General features: G+C 37.9%; 1 protein-coding gene across 1 annotated transcript in view; it reads right to left on the bottom strand.

Annotated features, from left to right (window-relative positions):
• The window catches only part of SLC44A5 (solute carrier family 44 member 5), a 125,093-nt gene that overhangs the window by 9,370 nt on the left and 97,308 nt on the right, over nt 1-18,415 (bottom strand). The window contains exons 12-19 of the mRNA XM_037043854.1: nt 17,441-17,540; nt 15,330-15,422; nt 14,784-14,871; nt 14,032-14,294; nt 13,419-13,513; nt 2,002-2,105; nt 691-764; nt 2-72 (exon numbers count right to left, since the gene is read on the bottom strand). Of these exons, the coding sequence (XP_036899749.1) occupies nt 2-72; nt 691-764; nt 2,002-2,105; nt 13,419-13,513; nt 14,032-14,294; nt 14,784-14,871; nt 15,330-15,422; nt 17,441-17,540 (888 nt within the window). The remainder of the gene's footprint in view (nt 1; nt 73-690; nt 765-2,001; nt 2,106-13,418; nt 13,514-14,031; nt 14,295-14,783; nt 14,872-15,329; nt 15,423-17,440; nt 17,541-18,415) is intronic.

Here is an 18,415-nt window from a genome sequence, read left to right as displayed (position 1 = left end):
CCTATACACCCAGCAACAAGAAGTTTCCCCAGGACTAGTACAAAGTCTGTAACTTTATCCATAATGGCAACTCTAAGAATCAGAAAAAACACAGCATAATTTTGTGTTTAAATTACATGTGTCACTTGAAATGCAAGAGAACAAATAATTTATCACTTCATTTTGATGTGTTTCGCTGCAGCTTTATTTGGCATTTGTTAAATACGAGCACTGAGGTTCTGGGATTCATTTCTGACATTTCCGATGAAGGGAACAGAGACGGCTTGTAGAGCTGCCCGGCACAATTAGTGGGGTCGGCCTCTCTCTCCAGTGCGTGGCCTGCGGAGGCCCTGGGTCCTCAGACTGCTGCATTTGTTCCCTGACCTTACTCACTGAGGCCCTGTCAGTTTGGGGAGGGCGAAGTGGTCATAGACATGATGATAACGTTCACGTGAAAAACTTCTTGAGCAGAGTGGATAATACAAATAAATACATGCCAGTGGATATAATAAAGACAACCGTGGATGATAGAAACAACAATTCTAAGATGTAAAAAAATTACTGCTGTCACGGAGAAGGTTTCAATCTATCAACTTAAAAGATAACATTCATGTCCAAAATGACCACCAACATGTTAAAAACAACATGGGAAGCATGGGAAGCTCGGGGGTCACCAGATCTTCTGTGGCGATGTCCACCCGGTTTACTTACTTTAAAATATTTCTTAGCAGCAGATCAAAAGCATCTCTTGCTGACCTGCAGAAGTTTTTGCCATATATTGCAATCTGGGGAAGACAGTTATTATTCCAGAGTCAGTAACGTACTCTCACGAGTCCAAGAGGCAATCCTATGACGGGAGGATGAATGCATTCTCTGGCACCTGTCCAGATACTCTCATTACTCTTTCTAACATTTGGGTTTGTGGGAGGCCCGGGGACTCCGTGCCCTCAACTCTGCACCACCCTCAGAGTCGTTGGCAATAAGGTCTGCTTCCGATGCTGCATTCCCTTAAACTCCGAGGGGATTAGAGAGATTCAGACGGGAGGTTTTTTCCTCAAATCTCAGCACATGGTTTCTGTCTTTGAAGTGTGTGACTAGGGTTTGTTGCCAAATGGGTTAAAGGTTAGAGTTCATATTAAAAATGGCTCTCCGGAAATCCAGTGCCTTTCCATACACTTGATTTACTGCTTCAGAGACTCAGTACAGTATTCTCGGTGGAAGTAAGCTAATGAGTACTTGAATGGCCAAAACACACCAAAAATCAAAAGAATTTGAATCGTTGCTGTAGACCCTGTGTCACTGTGATAATAAGCAAGTGTAGTTGCTAAATTTTAGAAGATTTATATTTTTGGTTCCCCTATGTTTAAAAATTTATTTAGAAGCCTCTGTATTCCCACAGAAAATAAGAAACAAATTTCATTAAGTGCTTCCTTTAAAATATATATATCTCAGAAAGATATTTTCATCTCAGAGTGAAACATAGACTAAGTAAGCTGTCCTTCCAATAAACTATGTCAAAGACACACAAAACCATGTTCAATCTAGCATATTTGAAAACTTCCAAGGCTGGTGTGGTTCAGTGGATTGAGTGATGGCCTGCGAACCAAAAGGTCACTGGTTAGATTCTCAGTCAGGACACATGCTTGGATTGCAGGCCAGGTCCCCAGTAGGGAGGGGCATGCAAGAAGCAACCACATATTGATGTTTCTCTCCCTCTCTTTTTCCCTTGCTTCCCCTCTCTCTAAAAGTAAATAAAGACTTTTAACAAATAAAATAAAAACTTCTAAGGTAAATAAATATTTTTCCTCTCCAAAGAGATATTGAAGGTAATACTGAAGTACCGTTAGTAGGCTATCTCCACTAGGAAAGCAGGGCCCTGCGTTATGCAGTGGCTTCACAAACCCTTGCATCCACTTGGTGACAGATTCAACTGCATGATGCGGAAGTGCTTTAGAGATGGAAATGTGGACATGTGGCTTGAGTTTGCAAAGAAGTTTAATAAATAAAAAATAATCTACTTACCATAATGTAGGCATTTCTGTTCAAAAACTTTACCACTTTTTCCAAACACCATAAACAGCATTTCAGGCAGTGTTGCAGAAATTTAGAAACGTTGTTCTGAGATTCTATGACAAGATATTTAAATCTATTAATGGTTTGCAACTAAACTCTACAAATCAAAAAAATAAATTTAAAAAAATTAAATGGCTTTTCCATTTAAAAATTGAATTAAAACATACACATAATTGGCCATTTTAACCATTTTAAGTATACAACCCAATAGCACTAAGTACATTCACAATGCTGTGCAGTCATCACCATCCATTTCCAGGACTTTTCATCATCTCAAATGGAAATTCTGTACCCACTAAAAAACTAACTCCTCAGTCTCCCCTTCTCCCAACCCCTGGTTAACTCTTTTATGCTTTCTGTCTGTATAAATTTGCTTCTTCCAGGTACTTCATCTCAGTGAAGTTATACAGTATTTGTCCTTTTGTGTCTTGCTTATTGCACTTAACATAAAGATTTTAAGGTTCATCGTTTCATTCCTTTTTTAGAGCTGTGTAATATTCCATTGTATGCACATGTCACATTGTGTTTATTCTTCATTTGTTAATGAAATTGGGTTGTTTCTACCTTATGAATAATGATACTATGAACACTGATGTTCAGATATCTGTTTGAGCCCCTGCTTTCAATGCTTTTATCTGGAAGACTAATTGTTGAGCATGACAATCCTATTTCACTTTTTGAGAAATCGCCATACTGTTTTCCATGGTGGTTACACCATTTTACATGTCCACCAGCAATGTGCAAGGATTTCAGTTTATCCTCACCCCACAAACACTTGTTACATTCCATTTTTTAATGCAGCCATTCTAATGGATGTGAAGAGGTACCTCATTATGGTTTTGATTTGCATTTTCAGAAAGACTAATACTGAGAATCTTTTCATGTGCTTATTAACCATATGTATATCTTTTTTGGAGCCATGTACATGCAAATCCTTTGTGGGAGACCAAGATGATGACACAGGAGGCCTCTGAACTTCCCTCCTTCCACAGATGTACTGAACATATAGCTACAACTGGAGTGATTTCCTTTGAGAGAAATCCAAAAACTAGCTCAGCGAGGCACGTGATACACACTGGACAACCAAGAAAATACCCACACTGAAATGGGAGGAAATGCTGGGGCGCACCACCCCATAAACCCCACCCCCTGCACAACACCATACAGTTGGGATGATATATCCAATTCTCAGCTTCTTTCCCCTGAAGAATGAAGGGTTTGGACAGCACACCTAGAATTCCAACTTTTGAGACCCCCACCCAAGGGACAAGTCCTCAAAACACTTAACTCTGAAAGCTATGAAAGCCAACAGAGTTTGCATTCACAAGTCCCATAGGACTTTGGAAAACAAAGAAGCAGTTATTGACAGGCACATGTGCTAGCACTCACTATGGCTGTCCTCCCGGGGCTGAGCACATTGAGAGCGGCAAACACAGCCATTTCCAGTCTTTCTAAGGAAGGGGTCTGACTGCATACTTTATAACCTGCTCCCCAAGGCTCTAATTTGTATGCATCTAGAAGCTAACTATGGTGCTTCAGGGACCCTGGGGAAGCTGGTGAGCACTTCCACCACCTTCTGTCTCTAGCTCACTGCATGTATAACACTAGGTCACCAACATCTCTTTGGAAGGATCTTGTAACATGCCTGGTGCCGCAGCACTTGCGGCTCCTGCTTGAGGGATGATCCCCATTTCTTCTGGCCCTGATAGCCAACAGGTCTTGCATTCAGGTCTCCTCAAGACTACAGCAAACAAAGAAGCAGTTTTTAAATGGTGCAGGGGCACACTCCCCACTCCCGCCACAAACAGCTACACACCCTGTCTCTCTGCAGAGGGAGCAGAAAAAACACCCACCTCCCAGTTTCTACATGAAAAGGGCTGAACTACATATTTTCCTAGTGGCTGTCTGAGTGCCTGGCATCTAATCAGCCTGCATCTAGGTTCTGCTGGTGACGGTCCCCTTTGAGACACTGACAGGTCCTGGCACATTTTCAATTATTGGGAGCCACCAAAAATAACAATGGTGGCTAGGATAATCACAAAGTTTTGAGAAAACCAGGAGCTTGGACTGGGCTGATTGATGACATTCATCTCCTGTAAGACCAATCTGACATACTAGGAGAGGTGGCTTTTTTATTTAATGTACATTAACCAACACAGAGAGTCAAGGAAAAAAATAAAGAAACAAGGAAATATATCTCAAAGAGAAAAGAACAGGATAAATCTCAGAAACTGATCTTAATGAAACAGAGATATTGGTCATAAAAGGGCTCACCAAGGTCAGGGGAGCAATGCATGAACGAAATGAGAATTTCAACAGAGATAGAAAACACACCAAAAAATCAAAAGAATTCATAGAGCTGAAGAGTATAATAATTGAACTGAAAAAAATCCGTAGAGGGGTTCGATATCAGACTAGATTAAGAAAAACAATTATCAACAAATGCAAAGATAAGGCAGTGGGATTCATCTACTCAGAGGAGCAAAAAGAAACAAAAGACTGAAAACAGTGAAGTTAGCTTTAATACCCAGTGGGACACCATCAAGTAGACCAATATACATGTACTAGAGATCTCAAAGGCAGGAGAAAGAGGCAGAAAGCTTATTCAAAGAAATAATATCTGAAAACTTGCCCAGCCTAGGGACACAGACACCCATATTCAGAAAGCCTGAAGAATACCCCCAGAAAATGAATCTAAAGAGACTCACATCGAGACACATACAATTAAAGGCTCAAAAGTTAAAAGGAAGTTATAAACAACAGAACAAAGGCAACTTGTTAATTATAAGGGAAAACCCATAAGAAAATAAGTGGATTATTCTGTAGGAACTTTAAGGCAAGAATGAAGTGGAATTATATATTTAAAGTGTTGAAAGAAAAAAAAGCTGCCTACCAAGAAAATACGTGGCATTGTTTGTCCTTCCGAATTGAAAGAGACAGAGTATTTCAGACAAGCAAAAAATGAGAGTCATCGCTACTAGACCAGCCTAACAAGAATTACCCAAGGGAATTCTTTAAGATGAAACAAAAGGATGCTAATTAGTAACGTGGAAATATATGAAAGTGTAAAACTCACTGGTAAAAGAAAATATATAGTTAAATTCAGAATACTCTAAAATGGTACTGGTGGTGGATAAGTTACTTACGATTCTAGCATGAAGGTTGAAGGAAAAAACATTAAAAATAACTCCAATGAAAATAACCTGTTGATACACAATATAAACATATGCAAATCATGACATCAAAAACATTGCAGCCTGTAATGTGGGGGTGAGTATAAAAATGTAGAGCTTTTCATGTGTTTGAAGTTGTTATTAGCTTAAAATAGATTGTTACAACTATAACATGTTTTATGTAAGTTTCATGATAACCACAAAGCCAAAAACCAACAGTAGATACAGAAACATAAAGAAAAAGGAATCAAAGCATACCACTAGAGAAAAGGAATCAAATTACAACAGAGGAAGAGAAAAACACACATCTACACAACAGCCAAAAAGCAATTAGCAAAATGGTAAGAGTAAGTTCATAGGTATCAAGAAGCACACTTTACATAAATGGACTAAAATTCTCCAATAAAAAAAATACAAAGTGGATGAATAAATGAAAAAAAAAAGACTTAACCATCTGCTACCTACAAGAGTTTCACTTCACCTTTAAAGACACACACAGACTGAAAATCAAGTATTGGAGAAAGATTTTTCATGCAAATGGAAACAAAAGAAAAGCAGGTAGGCTTAGCCAGGTAGCTCAATTGGGTACAGCATCTTCCTGACACACCAAAGTTGTGGGTTTGATCCCAGGCCAGGGCACATAAAAGAAGCAACCAAGGGATGCAAAAATACATAGAACAACAAATTGATATTTCTCTCTCTCTCTTTAAAAATGAATATCAATAAGTAAAGCTGGAATATTTATAATTATATCAGACAAAATAGTCTTTAGATCAAAAACTATAACAAGAGACAAAGATCATTATACAATAATAAAGAGTCTATTCAGTAAGAGGATATAAAATTGTAAATATTTATGCAGCCATCATTGGAGAACATAAATGTGTAAAGCAAATGTAAACTGTTATGAAGGGAGAAATAAACAGCAACATAATCATAGCAAGGCATTTTAATACTCCACTTCCAACAATGGATAGATCATCCAGACTGATAATCAAAAGGGAAGCCCTGGTCTTAAATTACACAATAGACCAGAAGAACTTCAGAGACATTTACATTACATTCTATCCTACCACAGCTGAATACATTCTTCTCAAGCATACATGAAATATTCCCCAGAAGAGTCTTAATAAATGTCAAAAGACTGACATCATATTAAGCATTTTTTTCTGACCGGAGGTATGAAACAAGAAGAAAATTGGAAAACTTACAAATACGTGGAAATTAAACAACATGCTACAGAGCAACTAATCAGTCAAAGAAAAAATTAAAAGGGAAATCAAAGAGTATATTAAGACAAATGAAAATGGAAACACAACATATCTAAAATATGGTAGCAGCAAAGCAGTTTTAAGAAGGACATGATTCTTTATAGCAATAATCACCTATGTTAAAGGAATCTCAAACAATCTAGCTGTACACTTCCAGAAACTAGAAAGAGAGGGACAAATTGAGCACAAAGTAGAAGAGAGGAAATAGTGAAGATCAAAGATTTTTAAAAGATAAGTGAAATGTATAAACCCTTAGCTAGAGTAATGAAGAAAAGGAAAAAAACAAATACAGAAATGAAAGAGGAGACATTACAACTAATACTACAGACGTACAATCGTGAGACTACTATGAATGATTTTACACCAACAAACTAGGTAACTTAGAAGACACAGATAAATTCCTATAGATAGGCAATCTACCAAGACTAAATCATAATAAAATAGAATTTCATCTGAATTACTAATCAAAACCTCCTAACAAAGACAAGACATAGATGGCTTCACTCACGAATTTTACCAAACCTTTAAAGAAGAACTAATATCAACCCTTCTCAAACTCTTCCAAAAATATATAAGTACAGGGAGGTCAGCATTACACTGATACCAAAGTCAAAGACACAACAAGAAAAGAAAAATAATAGGCCAATATTCCTGATGAATATAAATGCAAAATTCCTGAACAAAATATTAGCAAACTGACTGGTTGTAGTAGGCCTCAACATAGTCAAGTTTATACATGACAAGCTCACAGTTAACATTATACTCAATGGTGAAAAACTGAAAGTTTTCCCTTTAAGGTAGAAATAACCCACTCTCTTCCCTTGTATTCAGCATAATACTGAAAGACTTCACCAGAACAATTAGGCAAGTGAAAAAAAAGGCATTCAAATCAAAAAGGAAAAAGTAAATTTGTTTTTGTTTGCAGATCATATGACATTATATATATTAAAAAACTTACTGTCTCCAACAAAAAACTATTAGGACAAACAAATTTGGTAAAGTTTCAGAGAGCAAAATCAATACACAAAGATCAGTTGCATTTCTATATGTTAACAACTAACTATTGGAGAAAGAAATTAAGAAAACAATTCCATTGACAATTCCATCAAAAACAATACTGAGAATTAAATGTAAAAAATAAAGAAGACACAAATAAATACAAAAAAAGAAATGTTCATGGAGTAGAATAATTAACATTGTCAAAATATTCATAGTACACAAAACAATTCACAAATTCAATGCAACCTCTATCAAAATTCCAATAGTATGTTTCAAAGGAATTTTTAAAAATTCTAAGATTTGAATGAAAACACAAGAGTACAAATAGCCAAAGCAATTGAGAAATAAAAAAGCTGAAGTCGTTGTACTCATTAATTTCAAACTATATTCCAAAGTTATTGTGATCAAAACAGTGTGGTAGTGATATAAAAATTGACTCATACATGAATGAAACAGTAGAGAGAGCAGAAATACACTCATGAACATACGAAGTCTGTCTGAAAAAAGTATAGCCATTGTTAACATGAGAACAGTATGCGCAACATCAATGTAACCTGGCAGCCCAGGAGAGTGAACTGGCATGTGCCTGTGTGACCAATGATGACTTCACTGTACTGGTCAGCAGGGCAGTAGATGCAGTTGAGTAAACATGTATACTGTGTGGTTGTTGCATTACTAATGACTGAGTGAGTAGAGCAACAAATCTGCACCAAATTCTGTGTTAAGCTTGAACATTCCTCTATGGAAACTATTCTGATGATTCAGAAGGCTGCAGCAATGGGCAACTGTGATTGGCAGCTTCATCACAACAATGTGCCCTCTCACGCATCAAGTCTCATGCAGTGTTTTTGGTGAAACCCAGGTGACTCAGCCCCCCTACAGCCCAGATTTGGCACTCTGTGACTTCTGGCTTTTTTCCAAACCAAAACCACCTTTGAAAGAAAAGAGATTTCAGACCATTGATGACATTCAGGAAAATATGATGGGCCCCTGATGGGGATTGGGAGAACGGTGTGAGGACTGAGGTGTCATTGTCTTGTGTACGATGTTTCTTGTATCTTCTTCAGTAAATGTCTCTATTTTTCATATTACATGGCTGATTACCTTCTGGACAGACCCTGTATGGTCAATTAATTTTGACAAAGAAGTCAAACATACAATGTAGAAAAGATGGTATCTTCAATAAATAAAGCTAGGAAAAGTGGATACCTATACACAAAAAAATAAAATTAGACCCTTATCTTACACTATGTACAATAATCAACTCAAAGTGGATTAAAGACTTGAACCATAAAGGTTCAAGTCTTTTATGGTTTTAGGTTTAATCCTAAAACCATAAAACTAGAAGAAAAAATGGGGTAATTTGACATTGGTATCAGCAATGATTTTTATTTTTATTTTTTAAGTATTTTTATTGATTATACTATTACAGTATTTCTGATTTTCCCCCTTTATACCCCCTTCACCCTGCCCCCCAACCCTCCAGCATTCCCCCCTTAGTTCATATCCATGGGTTGTACATATAAGTTCTTTGAGTCCTCTGTTTCCTATACCATTTTTTATCTCTCCCCATCTATTTTATGCCTAGTAATTATGCTGCTTCTTTCCTGTACCTTTCCCCCGCTATTGAAATCCCTCCTCCTCACCACGGAAATTCCTCCACACGATGTCGATTTCTCTGATTCTGTTCTTGTTCTGATTATTTGCTTAGTTTTTGTTTCCATTGTTTTTCTTTTCTTTTAGGTTCATTTGTTGATAGTTGTGAGTTTATTGTCATTTTATTGTACATATTTTTTATCTTTTTTTCTTAGATAAGTCCCTTTAATGATTCATATAATAATGGCTTGGTGATGATGAACTCCTTTAACTTGACCTTACCTGGGAAGTACTTTATCTGCCTTTCTATTTTATTTTATTTTATTTATAAAAAATATTTTATTTTTTATTTCTTTTAGACAGAGGGGGAGAGAGAAAGAGAGGGAGAGAAATATCAATCTGTGGTTGCCTTGCACATACCACCCATGGGGAACCTGGCCTGCAACCCAGGCATGCGCCCCGACTGGGAATTGAACCTGTGACACTTTGGTCCACAGGCCTGCACTCAATCCACCGAGCCACACCAGCCAGGACTGCCTTTCCCTTTTAAATGAAAGCCTTGCTGGATAGAGTCATCTTGGATGTAGGTCCTTGCCTTTCATGACTTCAAATACTTCTTTCCAACCCCTTCTTGCCAGCAAGGTTTTTTCAAGAAATCAGCTGACAGTCTAATGGGCCCTTCTTTGTAGGTAACTGTCTCCTTTTCTCTGGCTTCTTTTAGGATTCTCTATCTTTAATCTTGGGTAACTTAATGATGATGTGCCTTGGTGGGCTGCTCTTTGGGTCCAACTTCTTTGGGACTCTCTGAGCTTCCTGGACTTCCTGGAAGTCTATTTCTTTTGCTTGATTGAAGAAGTTTTCTGTCATTATTTGTTCAAATAAGTTTTCAATTTCTTTCTGTTGTTCTTATCCTTCTGGCACTCCTATAATTCAGATATTGGAACATTTCAAATTGTCCCAAGAGGTTCCTAAGCCTCTCCTCATTTTTTTGAATTATTGTTTCTTCCTTTTCTTCTGGATGAATGCTTATTTCTTCCTTTTGTTTTGAATCATTGCTTGAGTCCTGGTTTCCTTCCTGTCAATGTTGGTTCCCTGAATATTTTTGCATTATTTCACTTTGGGTTTCCTTCATTTGTTTTTTACATTTCCCAACAAAGCTCAATCAGATCTGTGAACATTTTGATTACTAGAGCTTTAAATTCTCCATCAGATAGGTTGGCAGTCTCCTCCTTGCTTAGTTCTCTTCCTGGAATTTTGCTCTGTTCTTTCATTTGGTCCATATTTCTTGGTCTTGGCACAGCTAATACGTTATAAGGGGGTGGGGTCTTGGGTATTCACCTGGGCAGGGAAACCTCCTTGCTGCGCTGCAGGAGAGGGGCCAGACAGGGAACAGTGCAGCTCGCCTGCTTGTCTCTAGAGCACTTTTCAACAAACTCTCATGTGAGACTGGGAGTTTCTCCCACCAGGGCAACCGCTATAGTCCACAGTCAGCTCTGAGTCTCAGTTTTCCCCTTAAGTCAGTCCCTCCCTTGCACCCACCCCCATGGTCTGCTGGGTTGCCGAGGTTTTTCTGAGCCAGCCCGTGCTGGTCCACCACCTTACCAGTCTGGTTGTGATGGCTGATTTTTTCTTTAATACCTCCATTATCAGAATTCCATGCAGTTTGATTTTCTGGTGCTTTTGGTTGTTTATTGATTTTAGATTGGTTGTTATCCTCCTTTAGGTTGTGCAAGGAAGTGAAGGGTTTCTACCAATGCCTCCACCTTGGCAGGAACTCCAGCAATGATTTTTTTAAATGCAAAGTCAACAAAAGCAAAAATAAACAAGTGGAACTACATCAAACTAAAAAGCTTATGCACAGCAAAGGAAACTATCAATAAAATGAACAGTGAACCCATGAAATGGAAAATAATATTTGAAAACCACATATGTGATAAGTTAATACCTAAAATATACAAGGACTCAGAACTCAATAGCATAAACAAGAGGAAACAAAAACCCAAATAACCTGATTTAAAAAAATAGACAAAGAAACTGAGTGGACATTTTCCCAAAGAGGACATACAAGAGGCCAATAGGTGCATTGAAAGGTAATCATCATCAATTATTGTCAGAGAAATGAAAGTCAAAACCACAATGAGATATCACCTCACACCTGTCAAGATGTCTACAGCAAAAAGACAAGAGATAAGTTTTGGTGAGGATGCGGAGAAAAGGGAACCCTGTACACTGTTGATGGGAAGGTAAATTGATGTGTCTGCTGTGGAAAACAGTATGGATGATCCTCAAGAAATTAAAAATAGAACTACCGCATGATCTAGCAACTCCACTTCTGTGTATGTATATGAAAGACATGAAGTCACTGTCTCAGAGAGGCGCCTGTACTCCCATGTTCACCTGGCCTTGTTCACAATATCTGATGTATGGAAACTTCCTACATATCATTTGATGGATCCGTGGATAAAGGAAACATGGTATAGGTACACAACAGAATATTACTCAGCCTTAAAAAAGAAGGAAATACCACTTTTTCAACATCAGAGATAGACCTGGAGGGCACCATGCAAAGTGAAAGAAGGCTAGGTAGAGAAAGACAAATACGCACGGTGTCATTCATATGTGGAATACAAAAGAAAGTTGAACTCATCTAGACAGAAAATAATGGAGGTAGCTGCAGGCTGAGGGACGGAGGAAATCGGGAGAGGGTGGTGAAAGGGTACAAACTTTTAGTAATTAGATAAATAAGGTCTTAGGGTCTAAGGTATACCATAGTGAATATAGCTGATAATTCTATATTATATCATTGAAATTGGCTAAGAGAATAGAACTGAAGTGTTTTGACCAAGAAAGGAAGAAGAAAAAAGGTAAATATGTGAGGTGAGGTGATGGGTGTGTTCATTACCTTAAATGTGGGCAGCCTTCTACAATGCCTATGTGTACCAAAAAATCACTTTGTACACTTTCAACTTATCCCAATTTTATTTGTCAATTACATCTCAGTAAAGCTAAAAAAGTTTAATGCCATTAGAAAATCCTTTGTCCATGTTGAATTGGGTTTATTGTTGAGTTGCGGTTCTTTATATAGAGTCTAAATATTGGTCACTTCTTTAGCATATGATTTGCAAATGTTTTCTCCCATTCTGTGAGCTCTCCTTTTCACTCCCTTGACAGTGCCCTTAGATAATTATATTCTATTATTTTAATGAAGTCTAGTTTTTGTTTTGTCCTTTGTTGTCATATCTAAGAAATCATCATACTTAATGTCATGAGGATTTCTTCCTATGCTTTCTTCTAAGAGTTTTGTATATTCAGCTTTTATGTTTAAGCCTATAATCCATTTTGAAATAACTTTAGTACATGATGTAAGGTAAGGGTCCCAATTCATTGTTTTGCCAATAGAAACCCAGTTTTCCTAGTAACATTAGTTGAAGAAACTGTCCTTTCCTCACTGAATGGGCTTATATGTGAGCTATTATTTGCAGGTTCTCTGTTTTATTCTATATCCATATGTCTATCCTTATGCCAGAGCCACACTGTTTTGATGACCATATCTCTGTATTGTTTTAAAATCAGGAACTATAAATGTTCCAAAATGTTTTTGTTTCAAGTTTGTTTTGGCAATTAATAATATTTTAAAATGCATTCTAAATGGACTTTATATGTTTATAAACTACCTGTCATATATGAAGATTTATGCCAATGACACTGATATTTATAGGTTAAGCTTGACCTGTCCCAAGCCCTAGACTCGAAACTTCCAGACAACTCCAGCATGCTTCTCAATGCCAAATGTCAAAAAAAAAATTTTAATCTCTTTTTTGAAATTTGCTTCTCCTGGTTTTTACATTTTAGCAGATAGCATCGCATGCTTACTCTCCCTTATTCTCTTTTATTTTTAAAAAAGATTTTATTAATTTATTTTTAGAGAGAGGGGAAGGGAAGGAGAAAGGGAGGGAGAGAAACATCAATGTTCAGTTGATTCTCACATGCCCCCTCCTGGGGACCTGACCCACAACCCCAGGCATGTGCCCTGACTGGGAATCAAACCAGCAACTCTTTGATTTGCAGGCCCACACTCAATCCACTGAGCCGCACCTGCCAAGGTGTTCTCCCTTACTCTTCACCACTGCTTCTCTTCCCTATCCCCTTTCATATCGAATCCTCACCAAGTCCTGTTGGCTTTACCTTCCAAATATATCCCCCACCTGGCCTCCTCCACTCTCATTACCCTTGTTACAATCATCATGTTTCCTGCAACTACTTGTCCCTGTCTGCTCTTTTCCCAGAGGTCAGGAAGTCTGAGAAAAGATGAATTCTGGAACCTTACCTTTAAGACGTTTGTCCAAGTATTCTAGGGTTATTCTAAACATTTGAATTAATGCAAGAATTAAAGATCCAAATGCTAGGGATCCCGTGTGATATCTGGGCAAAGATAAAGTAAGAGTAAAGGTTAAAATGTCTTTACTATTAACTAAAAGGATGTTAGTTAAACATGTTTTATAGGTAAAAGGGAAGTGCAGAAGGACTGATAGCAGACTCCTATTCAGATTGATAAAGGTGTAGAGATTTTTAAACCATACACACATATTTTAGCCTTCAGCTACCAAATTAATACTAATAGTGTGTCAGCATAAAATAGGATGTTAGAGCTGAGCAATGGTATGAGAGAGCCAAGTTAATCCTTAACCTTTAGTATGGTGCCCTTCCCTATCTCTTATCTCTAGTAACCTAGATAATGGTTTTTAGAAGAATACTAGTCTGGGTAGAGAGTATGAAATTGTGGCTATTAAACCAGACTGAGCCAATGAACACCCATGACTCTTGAATCATACCCTTGAGCTCATATGTAGTTTGCCACTTGAATGATAAGCACAGGATAGAGTTATAAGTGTACTAAGCAGAACGTGGAAGACAGAGGTAGGGGGCATCACGGAACTTACCGAATGGCTCGTCCAAATGCAGTGAAAAGTGGATGTGGTGGGATGTCGTCAGGTTTTCTCAAGGCCCAGTAATAAGAAGCAAAGGCACCAGCAAGGGCACACTGGCCCAATGCAATGACAAAGTTTATAAGCCAGAGAAAGACAAATAGATTGAATATCTGGAAGGTAGTGATATGTTGATGGTACAGGCTGTTTCCACCATAGAAGGCAAAGTTACACTGAGCACCAGGGCAAGCTTTGGAAATTTCAGTTGTGTTAAAAATCTGTACTCAGAAAAAAACAACATGGATAATATTGTATTAAATGCTATTCCAAGATAACACCTTTCTTGCCTTCTCCTTTTGTATAGCCTCCCAATTGCATGTCCTGTGCTTTTTCTCTGAGCTTCTGCCATTTTCCATCACATCACTTTATATAATTCTTTAACAAGCTCTGGAAAGTACACTGTATCTTATTTTCCATCCTGTGTTCATCCCTCTTCACCCCCTTTAGTTTCACATTTATTAGTGCTGTTGTTGATGATGCCTGCTTCTTGGATATATGATAAGACAAATGAGCTCAGGAAATAATACTTGCTTTCCATTCTCCCACCACTTCCTGTGTTTTCCTGCTAACACCTGGCCAACTTCCCCTTCTCTATGGATCCCTGTCAATACACAGGGTCTCAATTTTGGATGATTGCTCCAACCGTTAGAGGAAATGGAGCAGAATTCTCTAGTGAGGTTAAGTAAAAGACAGTTCCTTTCACTGACCTCTGGGTTACAGGTTCTATTTTCATGTTTACACTGTCCATCTGGGGTTACGACTTTGTATATGGGTAACCCTGATGTAGCCAAGTAACTGAGTGAACTCTGTTAAGGATAAATTATTTGCTGGTGAGATGAAAATACACAGACATGAAAATAATGCAAATAACCTAAAATTCCTTTGACAGATTAACTTCAAAAAACTTCTAATCTTTTAATAATTTATCCATTCTTCAGGCCCAGAGTAATATAACATGGATCAGCTGCACTGAGAAGCCTCTTAAAAATAGTAAAATACATTGAAGCTTTTTAAGGTTATCATGAGGAAGAGGTACCATACATGAAGACAAAGTAAAACAAATTCTACCATTTGATCTAGATGAGGGGAAATTTAATTAGTACATTGAAAATTTTTTTAAAGCTTAGCAGGAAAAAAAATCATCTGTTTCTTTAGGAGGTTCCCAGTCTCCCTGGGATGAGAAGCACTGTGGTTCGGGGGCCCGGAACAGGGCCGGGAACCCAAGGTTCAACGAGGGAAGTACCGAAGGATACACTGCTGTTACAGCCCAGTAGCAAATACAGACGGAGAGGAAAAAGAAAGTTAGAACCGGATAAACGAGTGTGCTGGGAACATATCCAATGGCTCTGAAATAAAACAGAGAGTTGAAATTCAAAATGATCCAGTGTTATAATTTCTCAATTAAAGGTTTATTTGCTCAAACTAGAACTGAGCCTTAGACTGAATTAATTCTACGAACCGTAGTAATAACCACAGACTCTTTTTTGCCGATCATGCTGGCATATTCTTAGTCATTGAATTTTACTTATTGTAAGTTAGAGACATTATTTCAATGCTTGTGTTTGGTTCCTGCCCAGATTTCCCCAAACTCTCCCCTTTGCTTATTCTGACTCATAAATACTCGATATTGTATGATCATAATATTTCTTCCTTTTGCTTAGATTCTGAGACTTTAAAATTGGAAAAGATCTTGACGATTATCTGATCAAATATGAGGATGCCCCCCTTATTCAGGATCTTCTGCGCTGTCTTCGAAATGTGTTCATAAGGCTCTGGTGACCACACTGGTAGGCCTTTTTATACAACATGATTTATTCTATTTCTTACCAATATGTTAGAAATTTCTTTCAGAACTGCCTGCCTATAATTCACACCTACTACCTTCTGGAAAAGAAATGACCACCTTTTCAACACAGCAACATTTCAAAGTAACTCCTTCTTTTATTATGCAGAATAATCATTCTTTTAATATTTCCTCCTAAGACGTGGTTTCTGAAATGGTCGCCGTCCTGGTTGCCCTGTCCCGAACTACTTTCGAACGTTCTTTTCAGCATATGATGCGGGATGAAACCCAATTCTGTTTGACAGAGCCGCTGAGGACTCTCTGAAGGAACTATTCCACCCCTAAGGAGTGGACCCACCTTAGATTCCTTTGGAAGTTTTCACCTTCTTCACGCCACGGAGCTATGCTGTTGCCTCCTTTCTCCAGACGCTGCTGGTAAGTGAATTACTGAGCTTCCCACTGTCTACCTTGTATTCTTGCACCCACTTACTTCAGCTCTCATTTTCCCTGAAGCACACTATCAACCTGTCACAGCTGTATTGGCCCTTTGTATGCATGCGTGCATGCGCTCATACATCTATTTAGAGGCATAACACCGGGGCACATTACAGTGAAAAGCACAATGTCATATTATTTTAACAATCCAGCAAATCAGTAGTTTTCCGCGGCTAATGATAGGGCTTCAGTTATTGTGGGAAGGAGAGTTTAATTTAACAAACTGCTTGTTAAGCATCTAAACCATGGGCTTCAGTAACACTGTTATATTATAAACTACAATTTTCTTAAAATAATCTGCAAAGACTGTTTGAAGTAATTTGGTCTTTAACAACTTAGTTTCTGTCATTCTAAATGGAGAGCATGACCTGTTATCTTTATAGCAATGCTTTCTTTGTTTCGTCCGTGCATTATTCAAAAGTTTGAAGTATTATCCTGGAGTGATCTTTTGGAATAGTTTGTAAACTGTAGTTGTTACTATCTCCCAGCATGAATTTGTGAAAAATTTAGTGTTTATTTTATAGTATTTTTAATAAAAATGGCTCACAGTATTAAGAAGTGTGGACTATTTGAATTAAGAGGTGTGGATACAAAATTTATGCTGATGCTGCTAGAACCAATTATTCTTTCTATTAGCAAAATTTGCCATACAGAAATGGTAATAGTTGGCAACTGACTTTATAGAATTATGGTGTTTTAAAGTTCTGCAAATGATCTCAACCATTAATATTAACATATGACTAAGTATGGCAATAATAAAACACACAGTATAACTTCATTACTTACTTTCACATACATTATTCTCCTAACATACATTTAGTGCTTAAGCAAGTGCTAATACGTAGACAGACAGGTTTTAACATTACTTTACCCAATGATCACTAAGGTTTTAGGGACACCTAAGGACATGTTAGCATGACCTTTCTAATCACTGGCAATTTAAACTTGAACAAGTCCTCTTGAATAGAAAGCAGATTTCTTTAACAAGTCTTCTTAAAGGGAAAGCAGCCTGGGGCATCTACACGACAGGCGGGGGCTGACTGGACTGACATACACACTCAGTGAGTTTTTCCAGCGGGGCCTTACTTGCTCCCTTCCTTCAGCAGGGCTATGGAGATGCGGATCTGGTTCCTAAGGAAAATCAGCGTGAGGATGACAAGCACTTCCAGGATGCAGAGTATTACCACTTTAAACAGAAAAGGAAAAATTAGTGTGTGATACAAATCAACCTGAAAAACAAACTTTCTCTGAAGTTATTGAATGAATTTCATGATTATTGCTGCCAATCCTGACACTTGACAGTTTTAGCCAATCTTAGAAATTTACTTTCAGAACCTTCGAGAAATCTTGATTAACACCTTTAGCTAAGGTTTGACCTGTTCAGGTGGACAGGCTTTGTCTACGGAAACATTTCACTCCATCTGTAGAAATAGGAAAACAGGCAAGGAAGGAGGATGGGCTGCTTTAGGCAGCTCTTAAATGTTTCACTTTTCCTTCTCTGAGTAAGAGAATTGTTACAGAAGAATTTGGCTTCCCTGCTCACAATACCTCTTAATGAATTAAATTCCTGACCTGGCAGCAGGGCCTTGGCTGACCATATTTTTCATTTCGTGACTCCACACTCATGGCCCCTGACAATGGTATCAGGGTTTAAACATAGGCCAAGTTGTCTAATAGAAGTCTCAAAATTAGAGCTAAGGTATTCTAGGTCATTTTTGAGTTCCAGTTTATATACCTCTTGAACTAGGAGTTATACAAACTTAATCAACCGCATCAAAACCATCCTCATGAGGAGTAAATAAATTGGCAAAGAAAGGATAACGTTTCAGTGCGTAGAAAGAGAGAGAGCAAGGAGAGCAAATCCTGGGTCCTGTTTGGCTTCTATTTCCTGGATTTAGCTACACTTTGAAAGTCCAGCTGCTTTCCTGTTTTATTTCCGAGTTTTGTGAGACTCTTCCATATTCTTACCAAAATACCTCTGACCTGGCCCCAGCTTGCTCCAACTTTCTTCTCTTTTCACCTAGTTTGAATTAGTTTCTTTTTACTTGAAGCCAAACAGTC

This window comes from Sturnira hondurensis, unplaced genomic scaffold (assembly GCF_014824575.4).
Source record: "Sturnira hondurensis isolate 20B ecotype Veracruz unplaced genomic scaffold, ASM1482457v3 Scaffold0000648, whole genome shotgun sequence".
NCBI lineage: Eukaryota > Metazoa > Chordata > Mammalia > Chiroptera > Phyllostomidae > Sturnira > Sturnira hondurensis.
Note: the sequence above shows the minus strand (reverse complement) of the source record. Positions and strands in the feature narration are given on the sequence as shown.